This window comes from Littorina saxatilis, linkage group LG17 (genome assembly GCF_037325665.1).
Source record: "Littorina saxatilis isolate snail1 linkage group LG17, US_GU_Lsax_2.0, whole genome shotgun sequence".
Lineage (NCBI taxonomy): Eukaryota > Metazoa > Mollusca > Gastropoda > Littorinimorpha > Littorinidae > Littorina > Littorina saxatilis.
Genome location: NC_090261.1, coordinates 44608704 through 44631903, shown reverse-complemented (window position 1 = coordinate 44631903; position 23200 = coordinate 44608704). Strand labels below are relative to the sequence as shown.

The 23200-nt window shown below is 44.8% G+C and overlaps 1 protein-coding gene and 2 long non-coding RNA genes across 3 annotated transcripts; 1 reads left to right on the top strand and 2 right to left on the bottom strand.

Annotated features, from left to right (window-relative positions):
- Positions 1-301: 301 nt before the first annotated feature.
- Positions 302-17378, bottom strand: LOC138953174 (sarcoplasmic reticulum histidine-rich calcium-binding protein-like). Its single transcript, XM_070324974.1, has 5 exons — positions 17022-17378; positions 13359-13430; positions 12645-12699; positions 5303-5339; positions 302-2467 (listed from the first exon to the last, which is right to left on the bottom strand). The coding sequence occupies exons 1-5, from the start codon at positions 17208-17210 to the stop codon at positions 2380-2382; spliced, it is 441 nt and encodes a 146-aa protein (XP_070181075.1). The 5' UTR covers positions 17211-17378; the 3' UTR covers positions 302-2379.
- A 563-nt stretch (positions 17379-17941) lies between these two features.
- Positions 17942-20566, top strand: LOC138953172 (uncharacterized). Its single transcript, XR_011451498.1, has 3 exons — positions 17942-18101; positions 19860-19996; positions 20384-20566. It is a non-coding gene; the product is annotated as an uncharacterized lncRNA (long non-coding RNA).
- A 125-nt stretch (positions 20567-20691) lies between these two features.
- Positions 20692-22375, bottom strand: LOC138953173 (uncharacterized). Its single transcript, XR_011451499.1, has 2 exons — positions 21879-22375; positions 20692-21465 (listed from the first exon to the last, which is right to left on the bottom strand). It is a non-coding gene; the product is annotated as an uncharacterized lncRNA (long non-coding RNA).
- Positions 22376-23200: the final 825 nt, after the last annotated feature.

The following is a 23200-nucleotide window of genomic DNA, read 5'->3' as shown; positions in this document are numbered from 1 at the left end:
GGGAACAAGAAATGTTGACGTTGTAAGCAGTTTCTCGTTATAACCGGTTTCGTTATAACCAGTTTGTTTTTAGTGATAACTAAGAACAGCGCTGGCAGGGAAAAAATAAAATGTTCGTTATGACCAATATTCGTTATAACCGGTTACGTTATAAACGATTCCGACTGTAGATATATAATTTAATTTACCTTTTTTTTGCAGCGGACAATTTTTTCTCTCTCGCTGAAACGTAATTTTCATTTCGCGGCAATATAGGCAACAAATGAAAACTTTCAACAAAACTAAATAAATCAACAGGTAATTGACATCAACATTTTTATTAAAATCAAATCAAACAGTACAAAAAAATAAATTGACACGCTAATTTAACATGACAAGATTAACAATGCACAAAAATCACTTCAAACCACACATGTAATTTGGTCAAGTCACAGTCTTGAATCACTTTGAATTTGTCAGCATATTATCATACATTTGCCCAGATAAATCCCTTTTGTTCACCAAAACATTTACCTGCAACCCATTTCTGCCCTATTTTTCCATCCCTTTCATATTCTTTCTCAATCTGTCCACTCACATAATCAAAGCAAAAAACTGAAGTTTGTTTCTGGCATATTAATACTTTCTTATTGTATAAAACCGTTTAGCCAAAAGCAAACCTGTAAGCAGCAAGTTGTATGGTTATTTTGGAATTTTTGGAAAGAACAGATATGACAGTCAAAGAAATACAGCTTGTAGAGAGATCTATTTTCCCTGAACCATTTCCCTAACTTTTTGTCAAATCCGATGAATCACAATCACTTACCTTCAGCAACATGCTTAATACATCTTGTGAAGAGAGACAGGTTAAAAAAAAAAATCACTAATCTTATCTATGCAGGATTTTTCAGAGATTTAAACTAGTTTCCAGTGCACCGCCTTCAGACGAATCTGAGTACATGTGTTCAACTTAATACATGTATAACGATTATCTGAGGTTTTAACTAGTTTCCAGAGCACCGCCTTCAGATCAATCTGAGTACATGTGTACAAAATAATACATGTATACATTTAGCGCACCATATACAAAAGACACTCACTTTCAGTGTGATAACTAGGTTATACCACGGGTATATGGACACATACGCAGTTAAAAAGGAATAGATAAATACAATTCATTTGCTGAAAATTGTTTTGAATTTTTTTTTACAAAAAAGGACAAGTTACAGGTGGGTTTGTTCTTCAAAGATAACGTTTTTCACACAATACTGATCACAAGGGTAACACTATGAACGAGATTGGGGAACAGCTCTGCCATCACAACGAAATCTTCACACAATGCATAGCTTTGATACTTTACCACTTCCAAGTTTACCCCACTTGCAAAAATTACATTCAAAATATCATTTTACACCACACATACACCTCATTAATTGCACAGTCCTTTTTACTAAATGTGCCATGCAAAGTCCAGGGGGCTGGATAAAATAAAGCCTTTGTTCTCAATACTGTTTTTAGTTTGCTGTAAAACAACAATCTGATGTAATGTTGTATTTTGTGTAAAATTGCGTAGTTGTTTACGATACAAATGAACTTCTTCTCCTTCTTCAGCGTTCCAGAATTTTCTGGTTACGTGTGAGCTCATTTGCCCATTTGGGTTCCCCACACTATACTCTGAGAGCATAGTCAGCTCACTCCGCTTTCGTTGAGTAGGCATGCTGGGTATTTTCGTGTTTCCATAACCCACCGAACTCCGACATGGATTACAGGATCTTTTCCGTGCGCACTTGGTCTTGTGCTTGCGTGTACACACGAAGGGGGCAGGTCTGCACATAAGTTAATGACCTGGGAGATCGGAAAAATCTCCACTCTCAACCCACCAGGCGACAGCGACCGAAATTCGAACTCACGACCTTCTGATTAGGAGGCCGACGTCTTACCACTGCGCCACTTCGCCCGTCATGATACAAATGAACTGATGAGTTGCGACATTCCAGTTCATGTCTGTGTCCGCATATATCTCTTGTCTGTAATGTGGGCTACTATATACAAAAGACACTCACTCTCTGTATAATACGTACGTAGGTTATCAATACTGTAATTATCCTTGATAAAATAAGTTACACAACTTGCATGCATGTAGATCTACAATTATGCACATGGAAAGAGTCTTACTTTCTTCACAGGCTTCATCTTTACTGGAATGTCTTTGATCACATTTCATAAATCACAGTGATGACATTACATTACATTTCATTATGTATGTTACATTAAATTATGATTAGACACTTTACTTTCACGCACAAACACACAAATCTACAAACAGAACGCAAAAATGGCTATAGTGATCATCCACAGAAAAAAACTAATCTCAACTCAGCAGTTTAAAGTACAACATTTTTACAGTTCATCTTTCTTGTGGTCAATCCATGTTTTCACAGATTCAATGTCCGAGTCCACTTCATCGTGGTTGACAGAAGGAAGGGAGCTGTAAAAAAGGAGAACAAACATATTATATCAATCCACTTTCTCATAATTGTTCTACTATAACTTAATTTATAAGCTTATAATTTAATTCTATCCTGCTTTTTATCAAATTAATTGCATCCAAGTACATGTATACAACAACTTTCACACAGACAATGCTCTGAATAATTGGCTGTGGAAGAGTTGGGCCCCTTATAGACGGCCACAATTACACCACCAATTGGTGAAAGTAGGCGTTCACAGCGAAAAACAGACTTTTGCCTGTATGTTAATTGTTATGCAATGTCCGCTCAACATTATGCCGGTTTCTTTCAAAATATTTACATCTGGGCCATATGATATGGCCTGCAGTCATCGCTGAACACAAGTGTTTTGCCAAACTCACGTGACCTCAACCAAAGCTCACGTGACTTCAAGCAAAGCACATTATTAGCCATCACTGCAGTACATCGACCATTGCCACAACGAATCGTAATTAGATCCTATGCGCATTTTTGTTTGTTTGTTTGTTTGCTTAACGCCCAGCCGACCACAAAGGGTCATATCAGGGCGGTGCTGCTTTGACATTTAACGTGCGCCACTCACAAGACAGAAGTCGCAGCACAGGCTTCATGTCTCACCCAGTCACATTATTCTGACACCGGACCAACCAGTCCTAGCACTAACCCCATAATGCCAGACGCCAGGCGGAGCAGCCACTAGATTGCCAATTTTAAAGTCTTAGGTATGACCCGGCCGGGGTTCGAACCCACGACCTCCCGATCACGGGGCGGACGCCTTACCACTAGGCCAACCGTGCCGGTCCTCCTATGCGCATGTTTCAACAACAACAAGAAGGGCAAAGCCCATACGACTCACATGCTTGACCTAAACCTAGCAATGACATCATACACTAAGAACTGCTTTACACATTTTTCCTACCAAAATACATGTGACCTTGACCCAAGGTCAAGGTCATCCTAGGTCATGCAACACAAAGCTGTTAATTCAAGACATAGGAAGTACAATGGTGCTTATTGGCGGGGATATAGCTCAGTTGGTAGCGCGCTGGATTTGTATTCAGTTGGCCGCTGTCAGCGTGAGTTCGATCCCAGGTTCGGCGGAAATTTATTTCAGAGTCAACTTTGTCTGCAGACTCTCTTCGGTGTCCGAACCCTCCCCCCGTGTACACTACATTGGGTGTGCACGTTAAAGATCCCACGATTGACAAAAGGGTCTTTCCTGGCAAAATTGCTTAGGCACAGTTAATAATTGTCTACCTATACCCGTGTGACTTGGAATAATAGGCCGCGAAAGGTAAATATGCGCCGAAATGGCTGCAATCTACTGGCCGTATAAAATTTCATCTCACACGGCATCACTGCAGAGCGCCTAGAACTGTACCCACGGAATATGCGCGATATAAGCCTCATTGATTGATTGATTGATTGATATTGGCTCTTTCTACCATGAGATATGGTCACTTTTAGTGGTTCACTACCTTATTTTGGTCACATTTCATAAGGGTCAAAGTGACCTTGACCTTGATCATATGTGACCAAATGTGTCTCATGATGAAAGCATAACATGTGCCCCACATAATTTTTACGTTTGAAACAGTTATCTTCCATAGTTCAGGGTCAAGGTCACTTCAAAATATGTATACAATCCAACTTTGAAGAGCTCCTGTGACCTTGACCTTGAAGCAAGGTAAACCAAACTGGTATCAAAAGATGGGGCTTACTTTGCCCTATATATCATATATAGGTGAGGTATTCAATCTCAAAAACTTCAGAGAAAATGGGAAAAATGTGAAAAATAGCTGTTTTTTAGACAACATTTATGGCCCCTGCGACCTTGACCTTGAAGCAAGGTCAAGATGCTATGTATGTTTTTTGGGGCCTTGTTATCATACACCATCTTGCCAAATTTGGTACTGATAGACTGAATAGTGTCCAAGAAATATCCAACGTTAAAGTTTTCCGGACGGACGGACGGACGGACGACTCGGGTGAGTACATAGACTCACTTTTGCTTCGCATGTGAGTCAAAAAGGGCACAATAATATCAAGCGGACACTTCATAACATACACATCTGAGTTGATCATTTGCTATGACTGCTCATTTTCATTAGCCAGCAGCGTGTTGTTTGGCTCACTGTCAGGACACAACTCTTCCACAGCGCATACAAATCCTGACAGAGTTATGTTAGGAAAACGTCTATGGGCTTTAAAATTAAATATAGCCAGAAAATACAATGTATGTTAATACAAATAAGAAAATGATACCACTATCTGTCACCTGCACTGCAATTATGCTTGACAACTAAGAAATTAAACCAGGTAAAAAGTATTCCCCTGTCACTTTCCTAGACGGGCGTGTAGCCAAGTGGTTAGGATGTCAGCCTTCCATGTGGTAGGTTTGGGGTTCGAATCCCGGCTGCACCTTGTGTGTTAAGGGTAGATATTTTCCCTATCTCCCAGGTCAATGAATGTGCAGGCCTGCTAGTGCCTTATCCCCCTTCGTATGTACATGCAAGAACAGTACCAAGTACGCACAAAAAAGATCATGTAATCCATGTCAAAGTTCAGTAGGTTATGGAAACATGAAAACTCCCAGCATGCATCCCCAGGAAATGGAGTATGACTGGCTAAATGGTGGGGGGGAAAATGGCCATTCATGTAAAAGCCCATTATTGCGTCATAGCCCAAGAACAAAGGAGAATATGTCATTGTCCAACTTTTATGCAAGCTTGCTGTTCTGATATTCCCTATTCAAGTTGATATAAATTCTTAAAATGGAATCTTCAAAACATAAAAGCATAATTAAGTATGCTCAAATTGTTGATCATACTTACTTCACTATGGATCCAGACACACGATCCAGGATGCCACCTGTATAGCATGACAAACAAATTGTATTCAGTTTTGAAAACGAACTTATCATGCTTCAGTCATATCACTTACCCTGCATACACAAAACAAATATCTCAGACACCTAACAATTCCTTCCAGAACTTTCAGAAACTGTATGATCTTCTATATCTACTAGAACATAGGTGAGCTTGTACTCAACATCTGTAATACATAGACACATCCCACACATTTTTTTTCAATGTGATGACAATGTGACAATGGGGGTGGCTGTTTTCAGGCTTTATAGCAATATCCACAAAACGGCTCATTTTATAATTGAGACTGATAAAAAGGTACAGTAATGTTTTTATGTCATTGTCACATCTGACATTGTAAGTAGTTATTTACAATTACTTTTTGTATTGCAGTTAATCGAAAATTTTTAATTAAATTTTCATTTGATTAATATACTTACCCGAGTCGCATAATAGCATTGACGCAGTCGAGATGCTAGGTTAACTGAAAACGCTATCCCGTCTATAGTCTAAGGGAAGCAACCCAAGCTAAAAAAGTAGCAAGCTTGCTACCCTGGGTTGCCTCCCGTAGCGTGTCACGCCACAGATCTCGTACCCAGTACGAGACACCCTCATTCGACTTCTAGAATCCAAAGAAACTACAAGCGGGGAAGGTGGGAGGGACTTACCTATGTGACTCGGGTAAGTATATTAATCAAATGAAAATTTAATTAAAAATTTTCGATTAAATTACATATTCTTACTCCGAGTCACATAATAGCAGATAACTCCAACAAGGTGGTGGGTAAGAAGTAAAAAATTTCAAACTCACTGTTATGATCTGGAGAGGCATTGCCCCGCTGCCACCAGTGCAGGGAGGGTCCTTGAGCCGTCGCAGCAGACCGCGGCGATGTCTCTCAAGTAGAACGAGATGAAGACGTCGTCTGAACGCCAGTATGCTGTGCGCAGGACGTCGTCAAGTCTTCGTGACCTCAAAACAGCCAAAGACGATGCCCATGCCCGGGACTCGTGCATTCTAGCCGACTCGAGAGGGAAGGCAGGCTGAGCCCCCCCCTTTTGTGCCAGACTCCACACATAAGCTTGTTTTATGAGAGCCGACACCCACCTGGCCAAGGTAGTCCTCGTGATATCTCTGTCCATGGACGTATTCAAGGAAATAAAGAGGAGCTTCTGGGAGCTCGACCGGATGGGCTGAGTGCGGGTTAAATAGGCCTCTAGGGCCCTAACCGGGCAATTGACCATGTCTGGGTCATCATGCGCCACAATATGAGACAGGGGCCTCACAAGGACACAGGGAGAAGGCTGATCCGGTGTCTGATTTTTGGCCAGAAAGGCCTCCCGGAAATGCAAAGACAAGGAGCCGTCACGCTCTCGGCCAATGTCCTGCGGACTGCCTGAAAGAGCGTGTATCTCGCTACCTCTGCGGGCCGAAGCCAGAAGTAGCAAGAACAGAGCCTTACGAGTAAGGTTCGCGAGGCTAGAGCCCTCCAGCGGCTCGAAGTCCGCCGAGCGCAAGAACTCGAGGACAAGGAAAAGATCCCACTTGGGCAGAGAAGAGCGCTTAACGTCCTGCAAAGACGCGCCCTTAATAACCCCAGCAACGACTCCGCTAACATTGATGGTATGCCCAATCTGTTTAAGAGTCGAGGCGATCGCCGACCTGCAAACCTTCAGAGAGGAGGAAGAAGCCCCCTGGGAAGACAAATCCGCTAAGTGGTTGGCTACGTGCATAGTACGAGGAGCCACCGGGTTCAGCCCATGAGCCTGACACCAGGTGACCCAGGCACGCCAATGCGATGAATACACTGAGGAGGTGGAGGCCCTATGTGAGCGCTGCACCAACTCCAAAGTGCGGTCGGAAGCCCCAGACCGCCTGAGAGCGGACCTCACAGTCTCCACGCGTGAAGATTGAGAGACTGCGGGTGCCCGTGAGGAACTCCGGTGCGAGGCTGAACGAGTTCGCCTGGTACCAGAGAGAGAGGAATTGGAGGGCCGTGTGCGAGTCTCAGCAGGTCCGGAAACCAGGGCTGAGACGGCCACAGAGGGGTGACCAGAAGCAGAGACGGCCTCTCCAATTCCGCCTTCCTGAGGACTTGGCTGAGCAGCTGGAAGGGCGGGAAGGCGTAAGCCTCCAGCCCTGTCCAGGGGATGTCCAAAGCGTTGGTCCCCCACGCTTCCGGATCGGGGAAGGGGGAGACAAACACCGGAAGGCGCCTGGAGAATCTGGTGGCGAAGAGATCCACCACAGGCTTCGGGGCCACAGCCCAAAGGCGGAGAAGGGCACCATGCGTGATGGTCCATTCCGCCTGCAACACCCTGTCGGAGCGGCTGAGCGCGTCCGCCAGTGTGTTGAGGCTCCCTGGCAGGTAACGCGCTGAGAGAGAGATCCCCCGCTGGGAGCACCAGGAGAGGATCTCGCACGTTCTGCGGGAGAGAGTGGGGGACCGCGAACCTCCCTGCTTGTTCACGTAGGCAGCCACTGTCATATTGTCTGTGAACAGACGCACGCGTTTGGCTGCCAGGGAAGGGAGGAACGCGACCAGAGCAAGGAACACGGCCTCCAACTTCAGCGAGTTGATGTGCCATGTGCTCTGTTCCGCAGACCACAGTCCGGAGGCCGTGAGCCGGTCCGTGTGAGCCCCCCAACCCAGCAAGGACGCGTCTGTGAACAGGTCCATGTTGGGAGGGGGGGAAACAATGGGAACCCCCCTGCATACCCATCCCGAGTCCAGCCACGGGAGGGTTGCAGACTGGAACCAATCCCCAAGGGGAACCAGAGTGTTCCAATCCACACAAGGAGAGTCCACCAACGGCTTCAGCGCGTGCTGAAGCGGGCGTTTGTGAACTCTCCCTAGTGGAACCAGAAGGGCCATGGACTCCATCTGCCCCAGGATGGAGGCCAAAGTCCGAAGGGGAGCCCTCAGGAGAAGCGAAGTAGAGCGGATGAGAGCCTGGAGCTTGTCCACCCGCTTCTGCGAAGGCTGGACAGTCCAGGTGACCGTATTGAACGTCATCCCCAGGTAAGTGAATGACTGAGACGGCACGAGCTCTGACTTCGTCTGGTTGACCGAGAATCCCAGCAAGCTGGCCTCCCGGAGAACCAAGAGAGTGTGCTGCCTGCAGAGAGCCTCGATCTGGCCCAAGATGAGCCAGTCGTCGAGGTATGCTCGCAGCCGCACTCCCTGTGACCTCACCAGCGCGCAGAGCTGCCTCACCACCATGGTAAAGATCCATGGGGCAAGGGACAGCCCAAAAGGAAGTGCGCGGAACTGGTAGACTTGGTCGCCCCACCGGAAACGGAGCCATTTCCGGTCGGCGGGATGCACCAAAAGATGGAAGTACGCATCCGTCAAGTCTATCGAGGTCACCCAGTCTCCTGGGCGGAGAGCGTCCCGAACCGAGGCAGGAGTCTCCATCTTGAATCGAATCGTTCTCAGAAACTTGTTGAGAAACGAAAGATCCAAGACAGGACGCCAAGCTCCCGAAGCTTTGGGGACCGCGAAAAGCCGTCCATAAAACCCCGGGGAGCTGTGGTCCGAGACCGCTTCCACCGCGCCCTTCTCTATCAGTGAGGCAACCTCCGACTGGAGGACGGCCCTTGCCTCCTGTGAGAAGGGGGGCTTGAAGGCTGGAGGACACCTGGTAAGAGGGGCCTTGTCCCCCAGCCACAGCAAGCGGAATCCCGACTTCACGACACCCACTAACCATCGGCTGCGTATGACGGCCAGCCAATGTGGAAGTGCCCGAGCAAGGCCCCCCGCCATCACCAAGGTGGAGGGCGGGGGAGGCGTGAAGCCGGGAACGCTTCATTGGGGGTGGGGCTTTCCACTGGAAGAGCCCCTACCCCTCCTCGAAGCAGATCTCTTGCCCGACCCGCGGGAAGGGGCACTAGATCTCTTCCAGGAAGCAGGATGTGCCTGAGCAGAGGTCTTAGCCTGTTTGTGCTGAGCCCGCTGAGGAGCAGCCTGCTTGGGCTGCTTCAGGGACTGAAGCGCAAAAGACGAGAACTGCTGTTCTCTGTTGGTGTCAATCTCCTGCTTCCTGGCATCAGAGGCCAGGTTGCCGAAGAGAGCACCATCCACCAAGGGTGACGATCTGAGAGTGTTTCTCGTCGACTCCTCAGAGAACTGGGAGTGGGCGAGAAACAAGTCCCTTCTGCACGAGACAAAGTGTACGTACTGCAGAGAGGACAATCTCATCTGTTCCTCGTTCACCCTTGCCAGCGTGGAGAGGAGTGTGGATATGTCCTCCGAATCTTGCTCCTTACTCAAGGTAAAGGGAGCTAAAGACTCCGTAAGAGCACGTGAAAGAGCCCGCAGGATAGTCTCCGAAATGGAACTGAGTTCCAAGAGCTGCCTTCCCACCTCCTCAGAGGACATGAGAGACCGCTCCGAAAGAGGGAGAACGGAATCCTTCTGCAAAGGCTTCGTCAAAAGAGGGAGCAATGCCGGCGTGACCGGAAGCGGTGCACGCGGCAGAGCAAAGGACGAAAGAAGGTTCCGTGAAGCCTTAGGCCAAGGCAACTTCCTTTGACCCGCCAAGGGCACGAAGAAGTCTGCCTGTGTCGCAGAAGCCAGGTAAGGCAAAGCATGCTCCGGAGCTGTGCCAAACGGCACCAGAAGCGGAACTGCTGCTGGAGGCAACCCGCTGCCGGCAGGAGCGGGCTTGGCGAACAAACGAGAAAGCTGGAAAGCTACTGACGGTGATTCTTCGAACCGGAAGTAGCTGTCCTCCTTCGCCCCCCGGAAGTCAGCCATCGCCGACGGACCCAACGCCAAAGGCGCGGCCGAAGACGAAGCCCCTTCCAGGAAATAACGCGAAGTGACTTCCGCGGCAGCTTCAAGCGCCACCCTGAAGCTGGCCGGAGCCGCCGAAGGCAGCTGCTCCTCGTCCACAGACCCAAGGTCCGAAGCGCCACATGAAGGGGATGGCTCATAGCCCAAGGAACCCGACAAATGACGCTGCGAGGACAGGCCGGAAGCCAAACGCCCCTCCTGTTGGTCATCAACGAAACTCATACCCTGGCTAAGAGGAGGGTGAGAAACGCCAGCAACCGAAGGCAGCTGAAGGGAGGAGCTAGCAGTCACCACCGGAGTGGGTGGCTGCTGCTGACCCAACAGAGGCTGAAAGCCCGAATGCCCAGGAGAACGACCGAATTCGAAATCCACCGGCATCCCAACGGACGCAGCGTGAACCGAACCGGAAGAACCGGGAGGAGCTGTAAGAGCAGACGCCACCGCATAGCTATGCCATGGCTGTGGAGTCTGCCAGCTACAACCCGGGAGCCCTAGGCCGGAACCGGAAGTGACAGAGGACTGTGCACGACCGGCTGGACCCACACTTCCCGCCAAGGCAGGGAGGGCAGCTGCCGGAAACGGCTGCTGAAACGGGGCAAAGCTCAAACCGGAAGGGACCATGGTCTGTCCGCATACCAGTGAACCAACACTTCCGGCCTGAGCCGGAAGAGAAGCTGCCGCAAACGACTGCTTACGTAGTTCGTAGCTCAAACCGGCAGGGACCATGGTCTGTCCGCTGTCCAGTGAACCACTACTTCCGGCCGGAGCCGGAAGGGAAGCTGCCGCGAGCGACTGCTTACGTAATTCGTAGCGCACACCGGCAGGGACCATGGTCTGTCCGCTGTCCAATGAACCACTACTTCCGGCCGGAGCCGGAAGGGAAGCTGCCGCGAGCGACTGCTTACGTAAGTCGTAGCTCAAACCAGCAGGGACCATGGTCTGTCCGCTGTCCAGTGAACCACTACTTCCAGGAACTGGAAGTGCAGCTGCCGCGGACGGCTGCTGCGAGCACATACCTTGCGGCGACCGTATCCCAAAAGGGACCTGCTCAGGTGCACTCCCGCAAGCGGGAGTCACCGAGCGCCGGCCGAGAAGAGAAACGCCTGCAGGCTGGACAGGTGATCCGGAAACAACAGGAACACAGGAAGCCAACGACCGAGGGTCGCACACCCCCGGGAGGGAGGCAGAGCTGGAAACAGGGTCCGTCCGCGCCATCTCTGTACGCACGAGAGTCCGAATTTCTGGAATCAAAGAGGACAAAAGGCTAGCCACAAGAGTGCCAGCCTCCGGCACAGGTACCGGGGTTGAAACGGACGTGGTAGCGGTCAAGCCCGCCGCACGCGAGCCAGACGAAGTTTCCTCCGGCGCCGAAATGGGCACCGAAAAAACGAAGTTAGTCTTCGGGTCAGAAACGTGAACCGTGGGGTTCCTAGCCGAAGAAGTAGAAGCCGAGGACTTAGGTTTGCCAGGGCCTTTGCCCTTACTCTCGGCCTTAGCCGCTCGCTTTTTCTCACTATCAGACATGATGTCACGCGAGAAAAACAAACTACTGAAAATACACAAGTCTCTAGGACGTAAAACTTCAGCAGAATAAACTAGCACGAAGTACAAGTTACAAGCAGGTAATAGTGCTACTGGTCAAAGTTCAAAGTCCGAGCACGGACCCAAACTAACCAGCAAAAAACACCACGTGTAAGCGAAAAATGGCGACCAAAATGGCGGCCACAGCAACAAACTACCGAGCAAAATTCACAAGTCCGCGGACGAGAAAATTCTCAGCAGAATGGCAATGCAAACAACAACAAAATGGAACAATCTCACCGCTAGAAACAGCTATGAGCAGACGGGGAGCCGAGGCCGGTGGGTGTCAAGCAGACAGCAAACAACAGCCTAGGAGCGAAATCAAGCACGACCTGTCTCTCTGGCTGAAAGATGTCGAATGAGGGTGTCTCGTACTGGGTACGAGATCTGTGGCGTGACACGCTACGGGAGGCAACCCAGGGTAGCAAGCTTGCTACTTTTTTAGCTTGGGTTGCTTCCCTTAGACTATAGACGGGATAGCGTTTTCAGTTAACCTAGCATCTCGACTGCGTCAATGCTAATATGTGACTCGGAGTAAGAATATGTAATTTAATCTGTTTTCTTGCTGATATCCTCAACTTTCTTGCTGATATCCTCAACACTTGTTTAACATTTGCTTCTCAATAGTGGAATCGATGAGCACAATAACTGTAAATGGATGTGTATTGTTTTGCAGAATGAAAACTATGCTCCAATTATATGTCCTTGAACTTGAAGGCCAATTGTCACATGCAACACAGCTGTAGCTGCACAGCTATTTGTGCATTTATAGTTAACAGCTTGATAGCATGTTCTGTGTTTGCAGAACAATTTTGTAAAAGAAGTAAAGTCAGTATTCATCCATTTTTGCATGGATATTGTTCGCATGATCAAATTTCAGTAAACATTCCCTCTTGTCACCGTCTCAATTTTTTGGTATACGTATTACTCACCAGGTGTGCAGATGGTGTCACAAATTGCAGAGCAAAGGTAGCAGTACTTGCAATACTGAAATGTCATGTATGAAATATTTTACTTTATATATAATATATAATAAAAAAAAGCTAAACATTCAAATACATGCAGATCGATAATGATCGAGTCATGCACACTCAGACATGCACATTCTCTCTCTCTCTCTCTCTCTCTCTCTCTCTCTCTCTCTGTCTCTCTCTCTCTCTCTCTCTCTCTCTCTCTCTCTCTCTCTCTCTCTCTCTCTCTCTCTCTCTCTCTCTCTCTCTCTCTCTCTCTCTCACTCACTCACTCACTCACTCACTCACTCACTCACTCACTCACTCACTCACTCACTCACACACTCACTCACTCACTCACTCACCTTCTCACTCACTCACTCATTCACTTTCTCATTCACTCACTCACTTACTCACTCACTCACTCACTCACTCACTCTCTCTCACGCACGCACGCACGCACGCACGCACGCACGCACGCACGCACGCACGCACGCATGCATGCACGCACGCACGCATGCACACACATCATATCTGACAAAACTGTCTGGTGATTGCATGATCAACACCAGAATATAAAACTTACACTCTGCTTCGTCCGTAGATGCACATTACATTACGCAAAATATAAATATCATATATATATACATGTATATAAAATATACCATGATGGGTATAACTTCAAACTTCTCTCACCTTGCACATTTTGCAGTTAGGTTTGCTTCGGCTTGTTTCACATGGACAGTCTGCATCACACAGTTCACAGAACTGAAGAAGACAAAAAAACAAAAAACATAAGTTCAGAAAACAAACTCCTGAACACATCAAAGCTCCCCAAGAATTGTGTAAAAAAACCACACCAGGGTACTAAAAAATGACAGCTAATGTGTTGGTTCCTTTTCATGAATGAATAGTAATATCAATTTCTATTGCATGGAAGATGTAGATATATATATACTAGATGATTACCCGCTTCGCCGGGAAGAAGTAGAGCCGAATACCCGGCCGTCGCCGGGGACCCGGCTTTGCCGGGTGTACGCCGGCATCGCCGGCGCACGAAGGAAGGGAGATCTAAAAATAGTAACGTGCAGTGACCTTCTAAATATAGTAACGTACAAACGGGAATATGGATTGACGCCGGCGCACGAAGGAAGGGAGATCTAAAAATAGTAACATGCAGTGAAAAACGAAAATCGGTTCAGCGCTGAGAGCACGTGTTGAAATATCTCATCGATCAGGTTGTGTCCGGGGTCTCTGTGAATAAGCCCACCAAATTTGAAGCAGATCCATCGAGAACTTTGGCCGTGCATCGCGAAGACACAGACAGACAGATACACACACAGACACAAGTCGTATATATATAGATGATGATGTCTTCAATGCAACTTGGCATGTATTAATAGTAATACATTCCAAGAAAATAATACTAGAGTTGATAGCATTATGCACTTATACATTTTATGCAGAACCAAACCTGAAGTCTTGATATATTTTCATGTGCACTGCAGTGAGGCACCTACGTACTAGCATAGATATTGCATCACATGTTGTATTACAATACAGAGTACTGCATTAAGTCTAACAACCACTGCATTTACAGTCATGCAGTTTTGGAAGCCAGCAGTTGTGCATGTGTATACGTATTGTGAAGTTGCACAAATGTATCCCTGCTGAGCACTAATTTGTTTTCCTGATGTCTGGATAGCTTGCGGTAAGTGCAGTCTGTAAGTCACTTACTGCTACAATTAATCACTTGGGCACAAACAAAAAAATAGTCTGTTTACGGTAACATAGGCCAAAAAAATAGGGTCGGTAGGTCGGGTTTCTTCTTTCTTTTTTTTCTCTCTCCAAAAACCCATATTTTTAAGTTATTTTGCCAAATAAAAAAAGACTTTTTTTTTTTTAACTTCCCCCCCAAATGCCCCAAAAAAGTCTAGGGTCGCGCGAAAAAATAGGGTCGGTCGGGATACCGTAAACGGACTATTTTTTGGGGGGGGCCTTAGGTAATTATAATCAGCATGGGACTGTCACAGGATCAGTTTGCTGTCACAGTTTAATTATGTTCAGAAATTCCACCTGCCCTGTATCAAGGAACGCAACAAATTCAACAAGCGCCCAAGTCCTGATGCATGCATGTGGAGGAGTGTGTTTTTCTCTGTGTGCCTGCAAACATCAATTCACACTGAACTTGACAGCAGCCTCCTGTGCGGAAGGTCGCGGGTTCAAATCGCGGTCGTGTCTGGTGGGTTAAGGGGGGAGATTTTTCCAATGTTTTCCAATCTCCCAGTTCAACGTATGTGCAGATCAAACCTGCTAATGCCTTATCCCCCTTTGTACACACAAGACCAAGTCCGCACGGAAAAAATCCTGTAATCCATGTCAAAAACACAACAGTACCCAGAATGCTTCCCCTGAAAGCGGCGTATATAGCTGCCTGTATGGAGGGGTAATAACGGCCATACATGTAAAAACCCATTCATCCGAAAACATGAGTGAACGTGGGAGTTTCAGCCCATGAACAAAAGAAGAAGAAGAAGAAGAAGAAGAAGAAACAAATCTTCATATTTTGAGTCGGTCTTATTAAATTTTTTGCAAATAATAATTAGGCCCTAGGCCTATGTATGCAGCATATCTTGAATAAAACATTACATTTACAACAATGATCTAGAACTATTGTGGCAGGCGAGTATTCTACCACTAGACAAACTCTATGGACCCATGGAGAGCCTCCGGCGTACAGCAGCCTTCATCAGGGCCTCCGGAGTTGCTGTCTGAGCGAACGACGAAGAAGAAGAAGAACTATTGTGATAAGGATTTCGAAGTGGATTCACAGCGCGCGGCGCGTTGTGCAGCGTTGCGATTTACAACGCGCGGCGCTACGAGGAGCGCTGCGATTCACGACGCGCGATGTATTCTGCCAATACATTTCCTTCACAATCGCAAAGTTTACAACAGCTACATCCATCTGATCTATTTGAGAAATAAAACTGTCAATAAAACGAAAAACAGAGCTCCATTCTCTCTCTCTCACTCTTTCAACTGAATTCACCATATATCGCTGCGCCGATGTAAAAACGTGCATACCTCTGCTGAACAATCCTCATTGCGGTCAATGCGCCTGCGCCAATCTTGGACTTACAAAATGCGACCCTTTGACCGATTGAACCTCGGGTTAGGGTTAGGGTTAGGTTGTTCACGACCTGATTAATCTCCCCATGTTAGCGCATGCGCATTGACCGCAATGAGAAGGATTGTTCAGGCAGAGTTTTCCGAGTTCGTGACACCGGCCTTGAATACTTGGCAGTCATATCACTACATGTCATTGCAATGGCTTCTACTATATTCCCCCCGCGGGTTAGGGGGAAGAATTTACCCGATGCTCCCCAGCATGTCGTAGGAGGCGACTTACGGATTCTGTTTCTCCTTTTACCCTTGTTAGGTGTTTCTTGTAGAATATAGTCAATGTTTGTAAAGATTTTGGTCAAGCAGTATGTAAGAGATGTTAAGTCCTTTGTATTGGAAACTTGCATTCTCCCAGTAAGATCATATATTGTGCTACGTTGCGGGCCCCTGGAGCAATTTTTTGATTGGTGCTTTTGTGAACGGGAAACAATTAACAAGTGGCTCTATCCCATCTCCCCCCTTCCCTCCGTCGCGATATAACCTTGAATGGTTGAAAACGACGTTAAACACCAAATAAAGAAAGAAAGAAAGCTTCTACTATATGGAAAGGAGCTGAGTTTTTAAACTGGGATGACGTTTTTAAACAATTATCCGAGTACAGTGCCGCGGAACTGTTAATCGGTGTCACACCAGTTAACACTTCAGCAGCCATTTTGGAATTCGCGCATGCGCAGATCGTTTTTTCAGTGGGTTTTTTTCCGGTTGATTTGAACGCGTATATTTAGTCTGCAGAAAGTGCAATTTTGTAGTCTTGTAGCCCTGAAGTTGCTTTTGAGTGTCCAAAGAAAGAGTGTAAAATGTTGCTGATAATCATGCATGTACAAAAATAAAGCGCGTCAACAATCTGCGCTGGTGAGAGCAATAGCCGCGCTCTGGGAATCGCTGCGCTGCACAACGCGCCGCGCTCTGTGAATCGGCGCGCTGTGCGCGCTCTGTGAATCGCTGAAACCACAGTCAAAAGAAATCTGTTTTTGCAGAGCTGGACACAAACGATTCTTTTTAAAACACTATTAATACTATTCGTTTTGCTAGACAACCGTGGCCGGAGATACATGTTTATTTCCCCTGTACACTGTTGCCTGCAGCCCTACACCGACACTGTGACGGAGACACACGAGCACTGCTGCCCAAGTCAAGATTTTGCTGAACAATCAGTCAATCAATCCTCTCGGTTACCTTGCAGTAAGTGCAATATCCACAGACAGATCCTTTTGCATAGTCAACTTTCTCTTGTGGGACATCCTCGGCAGGCTCGGGAGGTACCGGAGTCGCGTCCTTCGTGTCACCGGCATCCCCACTTGTGACATCACAAACCATAAACGCCAAAGCAAGCATGAAAAGAGCGGTGATCTTGAAGGAATTCATCTTTCAAATTCTACGGTACGGTAACGTCAACCTATACACTTCTTCGGTTCTTCTTAGTGACAACACAAACCATTAAAGAAGACAATAGTTGCTATGTGATTGTCACAATATAAAATCAGTAACGAATCAAAAGAAGACACGGACACGCGGAAGTCATCTGCCCAGCTCTTCCGCTTTATTTGAGTTAACTCCCTTTTGAGGACAGAACGTAGATTCGGCCAGCCAAGTCCCATTTCATTTTGAAGAACTTTCTCCAGTTAGGTTTGTGTGCAAATTGGCACAGACGTTGATTGCGCTCAAGCAAAAAAGTGGTAAATTATGATAATAAACAATTTATTTAATCTAAATCCAAAACAAACAAAATTTCTTTCCGTTTTATACATATCATTTTCTCAATTTTTTCGTCATTACGTTTTCTGATTGATAGTTGTTTTTTTAAGGGAAAAAAGTAAACAAAAATTGATTAGCTTCAAATCAATTATCATCCTCTCTAGTAGGTTCAATGGATTTTAGCCTGCATAATGTTTGGAACTCAAAATAATGTACTTCTGGCAGCAACTATAATTGTTATAACATGATTTTATTAACCTGTTTGCTGCAAGTAAATATTTGTATTCAAACCATTACCTGTATTTACCTGAATAGGCAACTTTAATGCATTGTTTGTTTGTTGTTGTTCCCTCACAAGATGACGTTTGTGTAATTTGTGTATACAGGGACCTATATTTAGAGGGATAGGAAACTCCGCCGCCTCACGCAAAATGTGTGCCTACGGCGATGCGCGTCAGCTGACTAGTGCCAGAGGTCACAGACTATGCGCATGGGAATTTACCGTCCAGTTTATTTCTGTTTACTGCGTTTTCACTGGGAATTCGACATCTCTTGTTCAAGGTGAGTGTTTATATTTATCAGGAGTCCAAATTTGTGTTTTCTTTTTGTCATTCAACTCATGAAAACCGACGTGAGTTAGCATCGAAGTTGGCAGTCGGTTACCCCGCCGGTCACGGCTTTGAGAAAAAATGGCGTTTTCATGCACCAACACGCGATGGTTCCATTTTTATGATGAAATCATTCATAGTGGATTTTTTAAAAATCGGCAGAGGGGCAAGCATTCACTAACTTTGTAAGTAATAAAACTAATTTCGAAATTTTAATTGATTTACGCTAGTTGTTATTGTTGAAAGTAAAACTGAAAACGGTGTCCCGTGAAATTATTCAACAGGGCCGAAAAGTTTCAAAGTCCGATGTGCAAAAGTTGCATTTTGTGTCAAGAAAAATACATAAAAAGAAGCATTTGATTTTAAAGCTGCCCTGTGTGTGTTGTAATTTGTTGATGATAGTAATGCATGGCGGCGAACTTTGTAAACATGAAGTCCACGATTTATACTAAAAAGTCTGCTCAAGTCTCAGAATTAAAATGTTTTCAGCAGGGAAGTCTCGAAAATGCGTCTTTTTTTGCTAATTTCCAAAAGTTTTGCAATCAATATCTTCAACAGAAAAATTCAGAAAATTTCAGAAAAAATGTAATGGTGTTAATGATTATGTTTTTGAAAGCAAGGTGCATCCATTTTTCCTTTCTTTTTCTTACTTTAATTAAATCATTGCATTAAAGTTGGGATATTTGGACATATTTGCAGATGATAACAGAATTTCAGTCCCAGTCTAAGAGCTATTGCTGCATGACTCTACCGACAATCAAAGAGTCAAATAAATCATAAAATATGTCATGTCATATATGAAAAGAAAGGGTTTTTCCTGTACAATTCATCTGTACATGTGTCATATCTGTACTGCTGCTTATCTGACTTTAATTTCATATAATAATGATAATTTAACAGATTTACAGTTACCTTAAAAGTCAAAGCATATACATTTTTTTTGTTTTGTTAGTGGTGAGCTGTTAATTTTATACTTATAATAATAATTATTGTTTGCAAAGAGTGTTGCAACAAGGAATCAGAAACACATGTAATTGGTTATTTACAGGGTGACACGAAAAAAACAGATCCCACCAAAAGTTTAATATTTTCTGAAATAATCAGCCGATTCTTTTATTTTTTCAGGTGAGCCAAGCTGAAATGATGTTCTAACAGCCCACCAAGTTTGAGCTTCAAGATGTCATGGACAACGGAGCATAAGACATTTATAGTCGAGGCCTATTTTCGGGCGAATTCTATCCACGCTGCTCAACTGGAATTCAAAAGACAGTTTGGACGTAGAGACTTTCCTGTTAAATCAGTTATCTATGGATGGAGGGATAAGTTCAGAGACCATGGGACTGTCAATAACCTCAATAGTAAAAACCCTAACAGGGGATCCCACTCTGGTCGACCTAAATCAGCAAGGACACCGAGGAATATTGATTCAGTCAGAGAGTCTGTTGTGCGCAGCCCGAGCAAATCTGTTCGCCGGCGAAAATAGGCCTCGACTATAAATGTCTTATGCTCCGTTGTCCATGACATCTTGAAGCTCAAACTTGGTGGGCTGTTAGAACATCATTTCAGCTTGGCTCACCTGAAAAAATAAAAGAATCGGCTGATTATTTCAGAAAATATTAAACTTTTGGTGGGATCTGTTTTTTTCGTGTCACCCTGTATGTAGGGGCATTTGTAATATGTTTATGTTGTCATTATTTTAATGATCTTCCAGATGGGGCGGTGGAAACGTGTTGGAATCCCTCGGAAAGGATCGAGATCCAAACAGGGTGCAGCATGCAGAAAGAATGCTGAAGAAAGGAATATGAAGACTGAGGAAGACAAGTTGTTGCAGTTTTGTACTCAGATCCAGTAAGTATTTTTCATAATTTAAATTTAAAATAATACACTATATTGTCAGCAGTTTTGAATGTAGAAGGGATGACCGAATTTAGGTATGTCAAGTACTCTAGCCTGGATTTATGATTTGTGAAGGGAAATGCAAAAAGGAGGGACTAACTACATATTTCTCCTGTTCCCAACTGTGAGACAGAGTTAAAAGCAAAGCCATACATGTATAATAACATAACACAATGACAACAGGGCCAAATAAATGTTCACAAGGCAGAGCCTTTTTCAGTTTTTGCCTTGAAAGGACCTACTAGTCTTTCTATGAACACATTTCCAAGGCTACTAATGTACTTGTTGTTGGAAATATCAAGTTAGATTAAATGACTACATTTTCTTTTTATTTGTCAGGCTTGACGAGGGTGCTCCAGCAGAACCTTGGGAGTGGGGTGATTTTCTGATTGAGGACTGCCCTGGGCCGATGTGTGCGGAGCTAACTGTTGATCCCGATTCATCAGGAACCGAAGATTTTAAAGATTAACTTAGTTTAACTGATGACAGGTGTTGTGTTTAATAAAAATTACTCAAAAAATTTTGATTCTTTGCTTTGTTCTTATTTATTGTGTATGCAACAAAACAAAAAAACACTAAAATAGGGAGAGGTGATAGAAAAGAAAGCACGCATCATCACCTTCATACCAAAACTTGATAACACTGTATGACAGGAAACTAATTTATTCACACACAAAAAAACAAAGAGCAGGCAGATGAATGCAGTCACAATGAATGAAGTATACGTCACTATGCATATGAGCACAGTTTAAAATTCACACAAGCATCAGAATATTTGCAGTACCAAAAATGCACATGACAATGGAAAAGAAAACCATTATTCTGCTTCTGGACTTTTCACAGAGTTTGACAGGACAACATAACCAGTTCAGTTCCCAAATATAAATGCTTGCACTCCACACATCAGTTCACCTGTACCCATACACTGAAAGTACTGAGAAAAGAGATCAGTATGGACTGCCAAATATGTCCAAAACATGCTAGCCATCTGAATACTGATTCAAGCTATGTCTACCAGATGCACATGCTGCATAAAGTGACAACATGAATACCTTCAGTCCTGAACCTAAGGAATATCATTCATAAGTTCATGGTACCTTGTCCACATCTGTGCACCCTGCATCTTTATTATTGACGCATGAGTGAAGCTTATAAAGTCTTAAATGTTTCATCATCTCATCCACATTGCCATCTCTTGAGACGATACTTGCCGCTATGGCAGTAAGAGATGATTTCTCTGAATATATTAATATAGGCATCCTCTTCAATCCTTTTAATAGCGTTGATGAGCAGGTCTCTGAAGGTTGTATTGCTTAGGCGGGTGTTCCTCTCAGCATTACAGCAGTCTCCCTCAACCAGTCCGTCTAAAACTGCAACTGCATCAGACTGGGCGTCACCGTTGTCAATTCAATGCTCACTGGCTGAAACAGAGAATGATAACGTACAACTTAATGAATGCAATCAGGTAAATTTCAACATCAGGATAATACACAGCACAATTCATGTTTACTGCTCATCATGTAAAAACTAAAATGAACATGTTTTGTAAGTATCATAGTATGCAGGTTCCCAAACAGATGTCTACTATAACAGAAATCCCCATTCACAAATTCCTACTTCACTGCTTTCAGGAGATGCATTAATCTGTTGGGCTTCAAGGTCCACTGATAACACGGTTTTACTGTGATTGGTATGTTGGTATTCCATGTAGGCTAATACTATAATAACTTACATTTTTATTTTATTAGGGTAGGTGTTTCAGTTAGACTAGATATATATATTATTATGATAATAATTATGAAACACACACGCACACGCGCAGATGGAGTCTTACCTTTCAAATGTGGCTTGTTGTGCTTCTTGGTGACATGTCTTCTGAAACCGCTGATAGAGGCATAACTATTAACTGTTGGTGCAATCGGGACACTTGAAATTCTTAGCAGACGAACGTTGACGCTTTGCACTTGCAGGAGACGGAAGAACCGTTTTGCTTGCGATTTCGTCACTTTCAGGTTCGGAACCGCTTTCACATCATCATCCGTAAATTCTCCAAAAAATGTACTCCAGTGGCAAGTCGTCCCACTTCAGAAAATCCTCTTTTGTCGACATCCTTTATCCCACAACAAGCGCTAAAATGTAAACAGGAAGCCGAACAGAATCGGTTAAGTTGTATCTCCGGCAGAGAAGAGCTCTGCAAGGGACTGTATTACACTACCGCGGACCGCCGAGGACAGTTCGTGGCATACGCAGTTACCTTTTCCTGCGGTAGGCGACCATCCTCGCAGGCGCAGTGAAGGAGTTTCCTATCTATCTAATATAGGTCTATGGTGTATACAATGATAAATTGATTGTATACAATGATCAATCTCTATACCTTCCTGTCACTGGAAGCAGCAACACTTGAAAGCATAAGTTCCCTTGACAAACGTCATTTATGATTGGCGTCATCTATGAATGACGTCACTGTCTAGACAAGACAAGTGCCGGTATCGGCAAACCTTGTCGCGGCAAAGGCGTGCCTTGATACCATTGAGATCATAGGAGATGCACAGCAGTGCCGATACCAGGTTTCTTTAGCTTCACTTTAAAATGATATCAGAACGATAGTTATTCACTTGAAAGTGAACACAGGAGAGTTGTATACAGTCCCTCACAAGATGACGTTTGTGTAATTTGTGTATACAACTCTCCTGTGTTCACTTTCAATTCAAGTGAATAACTATCGTTCTGATATCATTTTAAAGTGAAGCTAAAGAAACCTGGTATCGGCACTGCTGTGCATCTCCTATGATCTCAATGGTATCAAGGCACGGGTCATAGCCCTTTGCCGCGACAAGGTTTGCCGATACCGGCACTTGTCTTGTCTAGACAGTGACGTCATTCATAGATGACGCCAATCATAAATGACGTTTGTCAAGGGAACTTATGCTTTCAAGTGTTGCTGCTTCCAGTGACAGGAAGGTATAGAGATTGATCATTGTATACAATCAATTTATCATTGTATACACAAATTACACAAACGTCATCTTGTGAGGGACCAAAAAATATTGAAACTCTCGGATGATTTTTTTGTGTGGTATCAACCTCGACCTACGGTCTCGGTTGATACCACAAAAAAATCATCCTCGAGTTTCAATATTTTTCGGTCCCTCACTC